The sequence below is a fragment of the Hyaena hyaena genome, unplaced genomic scaffold (assembly GCF_003009895.1).
Source record: "Hyaena hyaena isolate Hyena2069 unplaced genomic scaffold, ASM300989v1 scaffold_148, whole genome shotgun sequence".
Classification (NCBI taxonomy): Eukaryota; Metazoa; Chordata; class Mammalia; order Carnivora; family Hyaenidae; genus Hyaena; species Hyaena hyaena.
The window spans coordinates 1808720-1826956 of record NW_024080780.1 but is presented as its reverse complement, the minus strand read 5'-3'; the positions used below and the strand labels follow the sequence as shown (position 1 = coordinate 1826956).

Genomic DNA, 18237 nt, shown 5'->3' with positions numbered 1-18237 from the left:
CAAATTAGTGCACCCCATCCAAGTAAATGTTCTCTAAAAACACTTTTCAAAAACATGTAACTGCTACCATGTGTCCCTGCATATGCTTATTCATCTTTTAATCACTAAATTATTCAATATGTATAATGAATATTTGCTGTGAATTTAGATTTACAAATACGGCATAGTATATAGCTTAAAGAACACTTTTTCATCAGTTTGGGAAAGAGAAAAATGTCTCCGTTAAATAGTTTTGTGAAAATGCAAGACTATCTTAAAACTAAATGTCAGAATTTGTGACATAAATAAGAAATACAGAAGGAATCTGGAGGAAAGAAAAGTTAAAAAAACAACAACCCCAAAGGAATTAGTGCACCCCAAAGGTGCCAACTATATAATTTTGGAACATCTCTAAGAGTTTAACTTAAAAGAATCAAAAAGCAATCTGAAGAGTTCTCCAGGCTAACTCTCCTATTGTTAACCCTCAAGTTGAAGGGCATGTCAAGGTCATCACACATAATCTAGCTCTAAAATCATTATGAAACCATTCTGACCTAGTGTAGCCTGGATTGTTTTCTATTTAAAATCCCCAACATGTCCCCAGAGGAAAGATTCAGGATGTAGCAACAAGGGAAATTCAAGGAGGATTCCTAGAGACATCCACTAATAGCACCAAGTAACTTTTGGTGACATACTTGCCTGGGCCCCTCCTAGCTCTCCTTCATTCTTAGATTCAGCTCAAGAAACTTTTGGGATCTAAAGGGCTTACAACTTCATAATGAGAGATCTGTTTTGGTGAAGGATACATTTCACTCAGGGTGTGCATGAGGGGAGGTGGGTGGGTGGGGAGTAAGATATGACCAAGGAGGATTTTCCAGCATTTGTTATATTATTTATATCTTTCTCCTCCTTTATATAAGCTGAAGAAGATTGGATGTACCTTTCAGCATTTGGTCATTCAGCAAATTGATAGAACTGCCTCTCTCCTCATTCATTTTTTTAGTTGGTAGATGCATGTCAGCTTTTGGATGCCTGTCAGAGGCTGCCGGTGCCCTGATATTCTTTATCAGATGTCTGTGTCTCTACAATCTCTTTTGCTTGGATGCCAGCAGTTAGAGTGGTTCATCCTTTCTGTGTTCCCTGATGTTCTATATTCTTACAGCAGAGGATGCATTCAAAGTTGCCAAGGTGTTTTTCCTTGATCCATTTAAGATTCCCTGAGTTAACTGAAGATCATGAACGAATTTCCCTTTTTCAAGGAAGGGTTAGCTTTGGAGGTCATAGGAGCTGGGAAATAATGTTTTGATGTGGCTACTCACTGCATCTATGAAAGTTAATTTTCTCTTACTAGCATTATTTTTCAGAAACAATCAACTAAGCAGATACATCTAGCACTGTGGCTCTTTCTTCATGCGACTCTGCCGTCTGAATTATTCTGCATCTTTTATACAGAATCCACAACTTGTATGCTGTCCTTCAAATATTAATGTACTTTCTCATGCCTGGTAGAAATTTACTAGTTATTAACTGATTTATTTAGGGGACTTTTAAAGACAATTTGGACAGATTTTAATTCAATAATTGAGGATCAAGGCTTATGACTATCTTAAGACTGTGGCAGTATACAAACGGTGTGCAATGTCATTTTGACAGGTGCAGACTGAAAATGAAAACATATCTACAACCACATTTCTTCATTGTGATAAGTTCCGAGGGCATTCGGGGATTATTATTTTAAAAATATGCTTGCTGCCTGCCACTCTGCTACTAAAAATAAGCTAGTGTGAGGGGCGCTAAGTGTTAGAGGACATTCCTGGAAACTATTTCGTTTAGGACCATGTGTGACAAAGCATTTCTGAACTTTTTTTCACTACCTTCTTTCTCTGTTTTGCAACCAAACCAATTTCTGTCTAAAGACCTGGGACTATTTTTTTTAACCACATATACGTTTCACTTCCGAAATGTATAATGGAAAAATTAATTTAAGCTGGTAGTTTATCTCAATCGTTTTAGAGCATCTAACTACTAATGGGAGTCTGTGACACCAAACACACCATTTACTATAATACTGTTTTAGGAAGCATCATAGAGGATTGGGGAAAAAAAAAATCATTGGGTATTTGAGCCGGAAAATCTGGAGTCAGAGAACTCAAAAGTTTTGTTAGTAGTCCTCTGACCTTGAAAAAGTTACTTTGTCTAACTCATCCCGGGTCGTCAGCTGAGAAATGCAGCCCACAATGACTGCCCAGAGAGAGTCGACTGTGTCAAAGACGTTAAATTGTTAGAATAGTGAAAATCACCATTGATTTGGATAGGCACATTGCACTATGTAAATCCAATGCTTTATGAGGTTACACTGAACGGATTTGGTAACAATTGCATGTTTTGCTTTTCCGTCCCATTCCTGCAGGTATGGTAGTTTATTTCCAGAAAAGAACTGAGGAGAGAGTTGCCTTGCTCATAGAAAAGTCCCAGAAAGGTTTCGCAGAGTGGTGGTACAGAGAACTGGCCTTGGGCTGCTTAAAACCAAGACCTGAGGACACAGCCACTTCTCCAGGAGGAGAGTATCATTTGAGTCCCTTATAAAAGGGCAAGATAGAAAGTAACCACCCGCCACACAACGTGGCACCAGAGTTCAACTGGGAGGAACCATTCCAGGAAATGACCCAAGATAGTTACAATGTCACCAAGATATTTACAAATAAACCAGGGTACTCACTGCAGGAGGGAGGGGCGAGGAGGACGCGGGGAAGAGTCTGGGGCGAGTCGGACAGAGGGAGGATATAGGTTCCAGAGGCTTCGCTTTTTGGGGCTCTGGTGGATCCAGGAGAGTGCCCTTGGGGGAGAAAGCTCTAAGGGAGCCCGGAGCAATCGCCCGGCAGCAGCGGTTACGGTCCCCGGGGCTCGGCCGCCTCCCGCGAGCCCGGGACACCAGCCTCGCGCCCCTCAACTCCCACGCGGGTCTGGGGTTCGAGCATCCTCGCCCCAGCCAGCCCCGGGCTGCCGCAGCCCACTTGCCTTCCCAGTAACGGTTTCTGGACCCGCGTTCTCCGACCCCTCCCCCCCCCCGAAGCCGCAGTGCCGCGCCGTTTGGAGCGGGGTAATCCGCCCCGGAACCGACGTGAGCGGCCCCGGGGCGGGGTCGGGGGAGGCGGCTCGGGGATCTCCCCTCCTTGAATTCCAGCCCGAGGTCTCCGCACCCCACCCGGGGCTCGCACCCGCCGCCTCAAGTCCCCCCCTCCTCCGGAGCGCCCCCTCCGCTCCTCCCCGTCGGCCCAGCGCCAGCTCCCTCCACCTCCTTCCCCCGCCCAATTCCCCCGCGGGGCGGCTCGGGTCCCCCTCCCCAAGAGCCGAGCCGGCGGCTCCGCGGAGCAGCAGCCTGTGCCGCCGCCGCCGCCGCCGGGGCCTCCGCGTCCCCTCCCCGTCCCGCCCCCCAGCCCCTGGCGCCCCCCGCCCCACCCTCCTCCTCCCTCCCTCCACGCCTCCCTCTCTCCTCGCACCCCTCCGCTCTCCCCTCGGCTGCAGCCCCAGCCCGGCCCGCCAGCTGGGCTGGCAGGAGGGCGGCGGCGGCGGCGGCACCATGAGCTTTGAGGGCGGCCACAGCGGCGGTCGGCGCCGCGGGGCGCAGAGCGGGGACCCCGAGCCGCCCCCGCCCCCGCCGCCGCCGCCGCCCCCGGGAGAGCCGGCCTCGGCCCCCGCGCCCCCACGCTACCCGCCACCGCTGCCCGCGCCGCCCGCGTCCCCCGAGCGCGCCGCGGTGCTAGACGAGCAGCCGGCGGAGCGGGTCCCGCGGCGCCGGGGCTCGGACGAGCTGCCGCCGCCGCCGCCTCCAGCGCCCCTGCCGCCCGCCGGCCAGGAGGGTCCGGCGGCCGGCGACTCCGGGGAAGGTCCGCGGCGCCTTCCCGAGGCGGCGGTCCCCGAGGCGGCGGCGGGGAAGGGCGTCCCCGGAGAGCCTGAGGCCGGCGCGGGCGGGGAGGGCGAGCGGCGGGGCGCCGGCGACCAGCCCGAGACGCGCTCGGTGTGTAGCAGCCGCAGCAGCAGCAGCGGCGCTGGCGACCAGCGCTCCGGGCACCAGCACCAGCACCACCAGCCCATCTGCAAGATCTGCTTCCAGGGCGCCGAGCAGGTAAGGAAGGCCCTGCGGGACCCGGGAGCTGCCGGCCTTGGGCTCCGGTCCGGGCGGGACCGGCTCCTGCCCAGGACGGGCGACCTTTCAGCACCACGGACAGCGCTCGCCTCCCGGCTCCTCTCCTTCCGGGCTGGTCCAGTCCGGCCAACTCGGTGGCAGCTACCTGTGTTCCCTTTTCCCTTTCTGTGAACGCAGATGAAAATGTCCCAGTGGCGAATGCACGGTTTAATTGGACCTACACTTATTTTTTTCCCTACCTGGTTTTGCAGTTACACATTCCTCAGGTGCTTTAATGATAATGTGATAAGTATCTCCTTTGTGAATTGCTAGACGGCTTTTGGTTTATAGATAGGAACAAATCCTTTTTCTACAAATGCACACGGAGGCAGATAGTCTTAGAATACAAACTGGGGGTGAGTCACATCTAAACCAAAGAGGGCAGGGTCTTTTCATACTGCAAATTTTGTTGACTCACTGATGTGAAAAAGCATGTTACAGTGTTTACAAGAGAAATAGGAATGTACTTTGACCTTGTGAAAGAAAGACTATTTAGCTAACAATTTGTTTTCTATTTTGTTGGAAACATAATTCTAACATTATAAACTCCGTTAGAGGTGCGTGCAAACTTCTGTGAGAGTAATCATGGAGACAGCAGGATAATGTGTCTCTTACAAAATGTGTGGTCTGAGAAAACACTAGGTTTAATATTTTTAAAAGTAAGGAAATTGCATAAGAATATGCAGGCTTTCAGGAATATAGTGCCCTAAGACAATATTTATGATGCTACATTTAGAAAAAAATAAAAGCATAATGCTATTGCAAGCTACTTTCTGGGATGCCATGCATTTCTTCTTTAACCATGATTAAGAATAACTGCAGAGGAAATGCATCTGACCATCCACTTAAAAGTTATTAAAGAGATTTAATAGTACAGCTTTTCCCCAAGGGTATTGGGAGCTATATCTTGCAGACATTTTGTGTGTTGGTAGAACATTTATGTCATGACATCCAGCAATATCTTTGAAATAGTTTTCGGATTGTAGTTTCATTCCCATCATAAGCAGAAAAATTTAATTTAATTTTTCTCATGCAGATTGATGCTTGTATCCTTCTGGGTAAATGGCTTTGAAAGAAAAGAAAGCAAGTGTTAGTTGTTGTTTTTTTTTTTAAATAGAGACACAGTACAGATACTCACCTGAAGTGTTATCTTTTCAGGGGGAGCTGTTAAATCCCTGCCGATGTGATGGATCCGTTCGGTACACACATCAGCTGTGTCTGCTGAAGTGGATCAGTGAGAGAGGTTCCTGGACTTGTGAGCTCTGCTGTTACCGATACCATGTCATAGCCATTAAAATGAAACAGCCTTGCCAGGTAAGCATTGGTGACGTTTCCTTTTCCTGAAATGATTTTGCTAAACATGTGTGCACACTTGAGTTTAGCTATTATGAAGAATACCGACATAATGCTACTCAAAAACATTTTATGCAAATCAAAATAAAACCAAGATTAAGACGGTGTTGAGTTGTGCCTTGAAAAATCTGTGACACTTTTTAATCTGAGGAACTCAAGAGACATTTTATTCAAATGGTTTCCATTATTAATTTATTGCTTTTTGATAACATTATGCCCATCTTTGCTTCTAAAAGGACAAGTTGGTAAACTGTGTTATACTTTGATTAAATCGATTTTATTAATTTGTCATGTTACATTATTTTTATAATATTTTGTTAATTTAAGTACTGAAGGCATGAATGGGCTACACTGATGGAAAATACATGCAAGTCAAGTAGAACTTGACTAGTCTGGAACCTTTAGTTGAATCTATTAGTTTTAATCTGAGAACTTTTTTCATGTAACTAGGCTGTTTTTCATATCATGCTACATTTAGAAGCTTTGGCTACTTTAATTATTTGCTGTGTTCAAGTACAAAGTGGATTCAGGGGTATTCCCAACAGTTACTCTCAATAATACCACTGAAATTGTGTATACTCTCAAACTTTTTGTGTATAATCACACAAAACACAATTTCCATAACCCTACAAATGCCCTTGGAAAAACAGGCTTTTCGTTTTCTTCAAGTTCTTTGAATAGACTGGTGGGATGAAAAATGGAAAATATTAAAACTGATATGTTAAATTAATGCAGAATAGTGTGTGAGTGATGAGATCTGGTAGTAACTTGGGGCTGAAGATAGGTAGACATAAAAGGGGAGATTCAAAACAGAGACAAAGGAGGCAAGGGAAGGAAGAGGAAGAAAGGAATTGAAAAACTAAGAGGGGAAGAAAGTCATAAATCAACAAATGCAGCTTGCATTGAGGAATATAAAATTAGTGAAACTGTTAGTGATCACAGGGGGACCTGGAAGCTGAATTACTACTGCATTAATAATTTAAATTTCATAGATTTTAATTTGTGCATCTTTCGTATGGTTTGCAATTAATTTGCGTCTCCGATAGTCACCATTTAAAGCATGATTAGCAGGCATGAAATGAAAATGTAAATTTTTTCAAGTTGACCTAAGGCTTATAAATAACATTGAAAGAAAAATAACTAATGTGGAAGAGTGATGTTATCATGCTGAAGATAGGCACAAACCTAACACATTTTCCCAGAAGCTCTAATTGATTGGACTACTTGGGTATCAATTTATGGATCTATCATAGTTGTCCTGAAAACCACATAGACCCATGTCCAGATACAAGGATAAGAGTAGTAGAATTGGATCTACAATAATCCTATGACTAGAAACATGGGGAGATGGGAAAAGAGGACCTTTGGGCCTCCACTGAAAAAATGCCACGAGAAGTACCATGGCCAGATGTTCAAGAGCTCAAACAGAATGCTAAGTATTTAAACAACTTATGGCTACTATGTATTAATTCATGCGGGATGATTAATTTTGAAGTAAATAAAAATAGGTCCTCAATGTAATTTTAAAATAGAGAAGAGACAAAGGGCTGGGGCAAAAATAATACTGCTTACTAATTCTATAGCAAAATGAAGCAATTGCTGCTATGTTTTGCTTCATTCATAAAACAAATCATTCAGTTTTAACAAATGCATTGTTAAAATGCATTTGTGCATTTTAGCAAAAGCAGTTCCTCAAAGTGTGTATATGATATGAAATCAAAACAACCACAGCAAAACGAACCCAAACCCGCAAACAAACCCAGTGTTATTAATAAGCTAGAAATAATTTTATTACGACATATGCGGATACCACCATGCTTTGCAACCTGACCTATTTGTTAGAGTGAATTATCAAATACTATTTAGAAACAAAGCTGATATGAGTGTGATAATGATGGCTCAGAACATGCCTGAGAAAATAACTCTCCAGGACTATGTTTTATGCATATAAAATTCAGTGCTCTTAATGAATAGAAATCAATTATAGAGTTCCCAAAGTGTGGGTTCTTCTACCTAGGAGCAGTTTATTCTCAGAAAAGTTTTATTAATCGTCTGACATTTCTGTTATATAGGATGACCTACAAACTGAGCATTTCCTCTGATTTTTGGTTTTCTCCCTTGCTGATGTGAGGCTGATCAGATTGAGCATTTATCACATTCATGCTTTTATGACCTGGCAGAAATCCATTTCTTCATGGTGTAGGATCAAACAGGAAGTATACTTTGGCACTCCTCTTCTTTCCATATCCCTCTAAGTATGGAAGGATACATCCTAAGTATAGAGCCCTCCATAGCTGTGAGTGGGTGGTTCCTTGGATGTAGAACAGAAGAGAGAATAAATAATAATATTAATAGAGAACATTTGCTGAACGCTTACTCTGTGCCAGGCACTGTTCTAAAGTGCTTTACATATGCTGATACTGATATTTAATCTTCATAACAAACCTATGAGGTAGAGAATAGTATTATTTCTGTTTTACACAAATGGAAACTGAGACACGGAAAAGTTATATAACTTCTACTAGGTGCATATCTAATCAAAGGCAAAGCCAGGATTCAAATTTAGTCAGTCTGGCTCCAAGTCTGGCTCCATAATCTTAGTCACCACGTTGCACATTGGAAAGTGTTCTCAATTCTATCACAACCATTTCTGGGCCTATCATGGCTTATCCTGTGTAATGCTGAGTCAGTCAGGAACTGGTTGTAGCCTGGGTCTCTAACATGGTCTAGAAAGGCTTTGCCTATTTGTTGCTGCATAACAAAGCACCCCCAGTACTTGGTAGTTTCAGCAGCAATCATCTATTATCTCTTCAGAGTCTTGGTTGATTGAAGTCAGCTCGAAGGTTCTTCTCCATATGTGGTGTCAGTCTGGAGCTGTAGTCATCCAGAGGTTTGACTGGACTGGAACATCCAAGGTGGCTCACTTCTATGACTTTTTCTTGGTGCTGGCTGTTGGCTGGAAGCCCACTTGGGGCTGTCAACTAGCGCCTCAGTTCTCTTTCCATGTGACTTGGATTTTTCTCCAATAGGTTGTTTGAGTTCCAAGCGCATGAAAGCAGAAGTTACAGATAGATCTCTTAAGGCCCAATCTTGGAAGTGACACAGTTTCATGTAGGCTGTATTCTCTTGATTAAAGCAAGTCACAGAACCAGCCCACATTCAAGAGAAGGGAAAATAGACTCTGCCTTGGGAATCTGTCCTTCTTTTAAAGACAGTGGCTATCTTTAATCCACAATAGAAGATAGTTTCTAAAATGGCTCTATCTAACTACCCCGGTATCTGCATTACGTACTCACTAGGCCCAGATAGGTGCACAGGCACCACCATAACACCCCTCCCAGGGCTCAGAATTTTAAAATGGCTTGAAAAAATGTATGGGAGGTTGACTTATCAGTGGTACTTGATGTATACCCCCAAGCACTTTGGGAAGTGATTATTACCATGAGGTACCTCCTCTTTGCTCAGAGGAATATGGGGACCAAGAAGGAAAAGAAAATAGCTAACTGGAAGCAAGGTGTATGAGTGAGGGAAACATATTGCAGCGAGTCTAAAACTTTAGTTTTACTTGTTTTTTTTCCACTGAGATTAGAATTACTTGAGAATTTGGGTCTAAAACTCCCCATTCCACTGGGTTTTAGTGATACTCAACAACATGACCCAGTAGAGAACGAATGTATCCTCTAAACATATTTAAACCTTAATTGCTGTATCATTAGCAGTGGAGTTAATTAAGACATTCCAAGTAATTAACATGCATTTACCCTCCTACCTACTTGCAGAATCTATTTTATTGATTAGCATATTTAAGATGACGCATTAATAATATTTTAAGAGTAAAAGCTAATTCTGTTTTGAATCTCATAGGATGGTATGAAATTAGTGGAATCTAAGGACATATAAGATCAAATTTATCTTGAGATGCTGGCGACATTAACTATTTAAGCTACATTCAAGTTTATGAATGCTTTCAGTGCTTTTTCAAGAAATATAGATGGTTGAAGAGATAACATTTATTTGGTAACATATTGTAGGAGAATCTTAAGACTTGTTATAAAAGACTTCACTCCCTAAACATAGGAAAATACGCTGTAAATAGAAGGTACGTTAAACAAATTGCTTAACTCTTTGTGCCTCAGTTAATTTATTTTTAAAAGTTATCTCTACACCCAGTGGGGGTTAGAACACACAACCCTGAGATCAACAAGGGCTTTACCAACTGAACGAGCTAGGTTCCCTACGGTTAAGTCATCTTTAATAGATCATAATGGCATCTATTTTATCCATTATTTTGAAGACTAACTACATAATTATATGTAAGTGCTGAGAATAGTGCCCAGTACATAGTAGGTGCCATTTTCATGTTAGCTTTGATTACTATTACTTGTTCATTCAGCTAACAGATGGGGATCTTAGGTCACTCACAAGTCCCTGTTGTTTCCTTCAATCTCTTGTCACCAAAATGAAATCAATGACTTTTCTTATCATGTCATTCTTTATCCCTGGATGTTTGCACCCCACGTTTTCTTCTAGAGCACATCTCTGTCTGAACAGATTTGGTTTTGTCCATAATGAATAAACAGCATTTTAAGAATCAGGTGTCATACGACAGAACAATCTCAGCACACAAGGGCCTATGTACTCTTAAGATATCCCTCCCCATGGGTCCTTATTGGATTCTGCTCATCATCGGGAGTTATGAGATGCTTCCACAGGTGGCCAGGCACAGACTAGTGCGATTCAGCTTCTCAGGTGTCATTTGTTTACACTTTGGAAGTGCTCCTGCTGAGTGGATAAGAGTAGGTTGGAGCTGCCCCAGAGATCCCTGGGGGGCAATCACAGAGAGGCACCGGCAGTGGGCTGAGCATCAGTCAGAATGAATGGTGGTGTCCATCAGCTTGCCTTCTTCTTCCTTTACTGAAAGCACCAAAGGAAAGGACTAGGAAGGAACTTGCCTCGGATGGTATTAAGAGCTGCATGTGTGCTATATACCTTTGTGAATATTAGGCCCCTGGACATTTTTACTAGCCCATAACATTTTTATCAGCATTCCGTAACTGCTTTGTCTTTCAACACTTACAGTGTGCTGTCAGCAACAGGTCTTCTCATGGCAGTAAGAGTGACTGCAAAGTCTCCTAGGAGGGAGAATGACTTGAGAGTGGTTTTCTTTTCTATCCATATTTTTAAAATCCCGGGATTCATCATGACAGTTTTGAATCAGGGAGGAAGTTGGCACCAGTTGGGTTCATCTTGGCTAATGTTCTGGACCTTACCTGTCAAGCGTTTATAGAACTTTAACTTCTCGAGGACCCTCTATGGTCATTATTTTCCCCAGTGGGGCTATGTCACCAAAGGGGTGGTCTATCCCCAGAAGTGATGCAGTCATTCTTGTGATGTAACTGATACACACTAGGAGAAGGTGACAAGTTATTATAGAAAATCAACTGTGATTTTGAAAATGTTATAATGTAACATTACATTACATTTGAAAATGTAATAAGACATCAGAGCATGAACTTAATCAGCATTGCATGCTGTCATTTGAAATAATTCAAGGCATTTGCCTTTTATGGATTAAAAATGTCTGCATACATACTGCCTGGCGGACATAGTGAACCCCCCCTTTTCTTTTTTTTTTTTGTCTGACTGCAGCGCTCTGACATTCTCTGTGGGCTTAATAGCGAGCTGAGGAAAAGCTTTTCATTACCATGCCTGAACAACTGAGAAACAACATTAAAATGTAATATTTGAATGCATATGTTGGCATATTTTATAGGTAATTAAAAATGTCAAAATAAACAAAACGCATCATGAGGCAATTTGCTCCCCTTTGAAATTATTTTTGTTTCATTTTGCTTACTAACTCTCAAAAGACATGACTCTTCATTTTACTCACTGGAACAGATTAATGATTCTCTGCTGAATACAATATGTAAATTATTCTTTGTGTACTACTTATAAGCCATCTTATTTATTGCATAGGCCACGTGTGCGGTGATTTTACAATTTGTTTCAAGGCCAGATGGTTCTGAGATGGTCGTAAAAAAGACCGAGTCCATTTAGGCACCTTGTGCTGGTGTTGGCCTTTCTGCTTTATCAAAAGAGGACTGCGGACGATGTTGCCCAGATGGTGATACTTTCCAAAACTGTCTTCTGCACAGATTTACTTTTCTACATTTCCTAGCTCTTTTTAAGTGTATTTCTATTTTGATACCTCTCTCTTCTTCACTTTCTTGGCCACTCTTCAAGTTGCCCATGGAAGAGAGAACCACCTCCTACCCCACCTGGGGTAGAACTGGGCAGGTTCTTTGGCCAAAGCAACTAAGGGGTCAAGACGGTTGGGTAGTACTTGTGTTGAGGAACCTTGCTATGGCTCCAGAATGTCTTCACTTGATAACATTAATCTGTTATGTAAACCATAGGTCAGCAAATCTCTTCTATAAAGTGCCAGACAGTAAATATTTTAGGCTCCGAGGGCCCAAGATATTATAGTTACTGTCCTAGAATGAAAACATAACGGCTGCATAAAGGAATGAGCATGTCGGTGTTTCAGTAAATCTTCACTTGTAGACCCTGAAAGTTGAATTTCATATAACCTTAACATGTCAGGAAATAAAATCCTTCTTTTATCTCCCCCTACCCCAAACCCCAACGATTTAAAATGTTTTAAACACTTGTGGGCACCACAGAAAGAGGTGGGTTATCAGCTGGATTGGGCTCACGTGGGTTTGACAATAGTTTGCCAACCCTCTATTTAAACAAATCAAGTATCGACATGGACTTCAGTATTTTCTGACCTCCTAGAAAATGAAATGGGTGAAGTGTTCCAAAATTTTTGTATGTTTCTCTGTAATTTTCAGTGGAATCATCATGAACCTGTATCATTCAGAAAATGGTGGTACCATAGCTCCAGAACAAAATGCTATCAACTTCTTAACACTAAATGTTAAAACCATTGTTTCTGCCAATCAGCTGCTTGGTTGTATCAAACTCAAATCCTCCATTTCCAAGGAGCCACTTTAGTTACGTTAGAAGCAGAAGGCAGAGACATCCCAGAATAAGCCCTCAGGGTCCCTGGAATAGGACACCCTCTCGTCTCTTTGAGATGTAGAATGCATTTTATTTTATTTAATTTATTTATTTTTTAATAGTTTATTGTCAAGTTGGTTTCCATATAACACCCAGTGCTCATCCCCACAAGTGCCCTACTCCATGCCCATCACCCCCTTCCCCCCCCATCTGCCCTCAGTATGTTCTCAGCATTCAAGAGTCTCTCATAGTTTGCCTCTCTCCCTCTCCCCACCTATTTTTCCCCTTCTTCTACTCCATGGTCCTCCGTTAAGTTCCTCCTAATCCTCCTATATGTGCAAACATACGTATCTGTCCTTCTCTGCCTGACTTATTTCACTCAGCGTAACACCCTCATGTTCCATCCATGTTGTTACACGTGGCCAGATTTCATTCTTTCTCATTGCCATGTAGTATTCCATGGTATAGATGAACCACATCTTCTTGATCCATTCGTCCATTGATGGACACTTGGGCTCTTTCCATGTTTTGGCTATTGTTGAGAGTGCTGCTATGCACAGTGGGGTACATGTGCCCCTATGCATTTTTAGAAAGTGTTCCCAGATCCATCCCTAAAGCAGGTCGTTCCAGACTATCTGCAGCCCAACAGGTATGTTTAGAATACCCACTTTTGAACGTAATGCCCAGTTTTGAACATCTTAAAATGATGTGTAGTTTGATTAGGGTTTCCAAACTTGCCTTCTGGGAGGCCAAGCTTATTGTGAGTGGAGGGGTTTTAGAACAAATTCTGTAAGATAGCTCAACAGAGCTAGGGAAAGCTTCTCTTTCTTGGTTGCTTTGTGGTCATTCAGTGAATATTTGTGGGCATGAATGAATAAATGAATGAATGAGTGTCTTAGTAAGATGAACAAAACCAAGGGGGCCGTGTTCATATTCGGGCAGTGAGAATACATCTTAAGGAAAATGAGTTGCGTTCAGTGCTCGCACATTACTCATCTATTGGGGCTGTCAGTTTTCAACGTGTTCTTAAGTTGCTTTTTTAATAATTCACTTCTGAAGCTGTTTGGGCAAGTATGTTCAGTTCTTAAGCCCAGAGGGAAAAGCCTTAAGAGTAATAAGGGATCTATTTTTAAACAACTAAAATTGAAAAAAAAAAACCCCACAAAATGTTCTAGAGAGACATGTCTGCTCTTTTCACAAAATAAAATGTCATGAAAAAAGACTCTGTAAATGTAAAATTACCCATGTATGGCACACTTGCTTTCTTGAGGTTGTCACTGGTTGAAGGATTTCATCTAACGTTTGTTCAGAGAATCTGAATAATTTGTTGGAAATTTTGCTGTATGATCACGGATATAGATGGCCCGCTAAGAATGTCTACTTGGTATAACTTTTTTGGTGTGGAATCTGTCACCTGGCTGAAAACAAGGTGATTTTTTTTTTCAAACGGTTTGTACAGCTGTAACTTCCAAAGTGCTTTTCCACTGGTGATAACAATACTCCAACCCGGAGAGACATGTAGTAAGAGAACAGACTATTTTCTCCTTGTTCATTTCCTGCTTGGCATGTGGCTTTGCTGTGATGTGACAGACTCGGTTCCCTTCTATTTTTGGACTCTCTAGGAGTAGAATGGTATGACTGAGGTAGAGCAAGTGTGCCTCTGCCTCTTCGTAGCAGCAGGGAGTGGACTGGCAGGAGATAATCACCTACAATTACAAGTAAATGGATGGAAGACACTGAGGTCTCCCCAGGAAGAACTGTGCTGTGACTTGTGCTTTCTGTGTCCTTGGATATTTGACAACATCGTCCCTGCGAGAGCGTAAGTTATAATTCAACAGCTGTTCTACATGATTTGGCCCAATGAGGTGTCACGTAAGGAGAGGTGGATGGCCTCAGCAGGAAGCAGTCACATAGGAAGACATGGCCCAAACCTGAAGTATTTGTATACAGGCAAAGTTAAGAAGATAATTTACTGAAGATTTCCATCCTTCCTTTTAGGTGTGGTATGCTCTGGAAACTACTGTCTAAAAACCTAAGTTCTCTTCAGTTTGTATCTCTTCTATCAGTTCTCTTTGTTAACATTTGGGCAGTGTGTCCTTATCATAATAATAGGGTTTCATTGCCTTAATGTGCCTTTTGGTTTCCTTTCTTATTTTGGTGCACTAATTATGTGCAAGTGGCCAAAGCTTAATTTGGGCGCATGAGGCCCTCCCAAATGCATCTAGCTCTTATTACAGGAACCCTCTGGGTGTTCCTTTGTTATATATGGACTTGATCTTGTGCCATGACACTCACTTGTGTCATGACTCTGAGTTACAATATAGTTAAAATAAATGAGGAACTATTTCAAGAAGTTTATACAGGCTCTCCTTTGTTTGTTCAGCCTGTTAAACAAAGATTTTGCTTTTAATTTTTTTAATATTTATGTATTTTGAGAGAGAGACAGAGAGAGAGAGAGAGAGAACAAATGGAGAAGGGACAGAGAGAGCTGGGAGACAAAGAATCCAAAGCAGGCTCCAAACCCTGAGCCATCAGCACAGAGCCCAACTTAGGGCTCCAACTTACGAGCTGTGAGATCATGACCTGAGCTGAAGTCGGACGCTCAAACAACTGAGCCACCCAGGTGCTCCCCCGTTACCCCCCTACAAAAAAAAGACTTTTAAGAATGATAATCTCTCTCACAAGCATCAGGGAATTTTACTTATGTACTTGTGGAAGAATATTCTAGAAGCCACAGGGCGTACTCTTTTCTTTTCTCTCCCCCCACTCACTCCCCAGTATTAACTTCTTTTCTACCTTACATTTGCAATTTTTTAATATAAATACGTATATAAGAAGAATCTCTTATTAATTTAAAGAAAAAATAAAGAACATAAAAGTTTATAGTAGAATAGAAAAAGAGCACAGGGTTTACTAGGAATATACTGAACATTCGGTAAATATTTGTTTTATGCTCATTCCATCTTTTTCTTCTTTTGTTGACAACATCTTCTCCTTACATTTTTAGCAGAAGCTCCAGTTCTTTGGAGAGGAAGGGTTATCTATCCTTCCCCACACCGTATCCTCTAGGACCAAGCCTGCCCTAGCTCAAATCTGGAAGTTGAAAGAAAATCCTTTTGTAAAAAATTTAATTTAATTTAATTTAATTTATCTTATTTTAGAGCTCACACAACAGCAGGGGAGAGGGGCAGAGAGAGAGAAAATCTTAAGTAGGCTCCATGTTCAGCTCGGAGCCCAACATGGGGCTCGATCTCATGACCCTGGGATTATGGTCTGAGCCCAAATCAAGAGTCAGACACTCAACCGACTGAGCCACCCAGGCATTCGTGGAAGTTGAAAGAAAATCTTGAATGTAAAACCACCTTTTCATCCTTCGGAAACTGCTTTCTTGTACCCTTCATGAGGGACTCTTACTGTTAAGGCTTCTATTAAAGTCATTTTCAAATCTAGATAAGCCTTCTCAACAATTTGAGCTGTAGTATAAAGAAGTGAAAAGATGCTAAGCCAACAAAATTACAACTAATTGTGTCAGTATTCGTTGGGTATGCTTGAATGACACATGGTTCTTAGAGTATGGAGGGAGACTCTTGGATATTGAACCTTGGTAAGTAATTTGGTGAAACACATAGCAGTGGGCGATTAATCTCGCTACTTCCTGCCTGCCTCTTCTCTCTGACCTGCACCCTACTGAGACTGAAGGTAATATCTGTTACAGACAAGGAAATTTGAGATAGAAATATGCTACTTTCATTTTGAATATGATTAAGCTCTACTACTGTAAACTTTAGGGGGCAAACACTAACCATTCCTGGATTTGCTTGTAGGGAAAATTTCAATGCTAAGTGATGATGAATGTGTGGAGATTATTAATATAACAGGGCATAGCGATGGATTAATATGTGTTTATTTTTGGTCTAGAAGATGATTCACTTGTGTCAAGGGGTAGCCTCAAAATATTTCATCTTTGTTATTTCTTACTTACTAAGAATTATATCATTAATACTTTTCTGTAGATTTTTTTTTCACTCCTTCAACAAATTAACCTCTATCTTACAGCAGGCACTGTTTCAGGCCCAGGAGCTTCAGAGTTAGGTAAAAAAGGGAAACCTCTGCTTCTTATTTTAAATTCTTGATGGTGAGGGACACACTGTAAACCAATGAACAAATAAATTTTAAAAATCAGGTAATTATAGATTATGTTAATACTTCTAATGGAAATAAAGTGAGTGATTTAAACAGGGCTACTAGACTGAGCCATGTGGTGTTGGATTACAGTTGGAGACATCAGTATAAATTCATGTTTTGCTTAAGATAGATACACCTATTTATAGATACGTGCTTATGCAAGGGTCAGTATACCCACATCCATTTCCTAGCTCTGTCTGTTGAGACGGCCTAACAGTACTGACCCTCCAGTAATAATAAACTCACCCAGCACCAGGTCTTCGATTCCAGTACCATTTCCTAATAAAAGGGAACATCCGCATACAAAATGCTATTCTTTTTTTTTTTTTTTAGTATTTTTATTTATTCCTAGGAGAGAGAGAGAGACAGCATGAGCAGGGGAGGGTCAGAGAGAGAGGGAGTCACAGACTGAAACAGGCTCCAGGCTCTGAGCTGGCAGTCAGCACAGAGCCTGATGCGGGGCTCGAACCCACGAACCGTGAGATCATGACCTAAGCGAAAGTCGGACGCTTAACCGACTAAGCCACCCAGGCGCCCCACAAAATGCTATTCTTACATGAGATGAGGCTGGAGTGGCTTGTGCTGGAAGGTAAAGAAGTGCTCAGAAATGAAAGGATGGAGGCATAGCAAAGGGACAGAAGGACCAACCTGAAAGAGCCCCCCGTGGCTAAATCTGGAACTATTTGAGCAATGAAATAAATAACATAGTATTAGACATGGCTCAAACTATAATATGAACATCCATGAATACGTGCTGATATTATTAAATGATTGAATAAGTGAATGAGAGAAAAGAGACAAATCTCCCTAACTGAAGAATTCCAAATTTATTTTCTTACCTGTCCCCTCCAGGAGGTGGGCCATATCTCTGTGCACCCCTTGAGTGTGGGCTGTATTTAGTGACTTTTTTCCCAAGAGTAGATTGGTTATAGGGTGGGAGGAGGCATTGGAATAGCCTTCCAGTGGAGAAGCCTGGCAAATACTACCTTATCCAGGTTTACGTTAAACTTGTCTGTGATGAGTCATGTTCAACACATATGCCCCTTGTTATATTGTGATGAGACTACTTAACCTCTGTGGGTTTCCTCATAAAAACCTATAACCTAGTCTGATAATGACAAAAACAGCAACTCAAACCAAACTGTGGGATAGTCTGCAAATGCCTCTAACACATTGCAAAGGAAAGACAAGGAAAGCCTGAGAAACTGTCACAGACCAGAGAGGGCTAAAGAGATGTAATGACTAAATGTGATGTGATGGTGTCCCGGATGGGATGCTGGAACAGAAAGAAAGGACATTGGGGAAGAATTAGTGAAATTAGTTAAAGTAATGCACCCGTGTTAGCATATTAATTATGACAAATATATAATAGTAATGTAAGATGTTAACAATGAGGGAAACCGTGTGCAGGGTACAAAGGAGCTCTTTATACTATCTTTGCAACTTTCATGTCAATCTAAAACTGCTTCAAAATTCAGTTTATTAAAAAAAGTTATAGAGAAGTCTAA

The 18237-nt window shown here is 41.9% G+C and overlaps 1 protein-coding gene across 1 annotated transcript in view; it reads left to right on the top strand.

Moving 5' to 3' along the window:
- The first annotated feature begins 3466 nt into the window (after nt 1-3466).
- Nucleotides 3467-18237, top strand: part of MARCHF11 (membrane associated ring-CH-type finger 11) — a 104864-nt gene continuing 90093 nt past the window's right edge. Inside the window, exons 1-2 of the mRNA XM_039238840.1 lie at nt 3467-4105; nt 5324-5479. Of these exons, the coding sequence (XP_039094771.1) occupies nt 3560-4105; nt 5324-5479 (702 nt within the window). The 5' untranslated portion in view covers nt 3467-3559. The remainder of the gene's footprint in view (nt 4106-5323; nt 5480-18237) is intronic.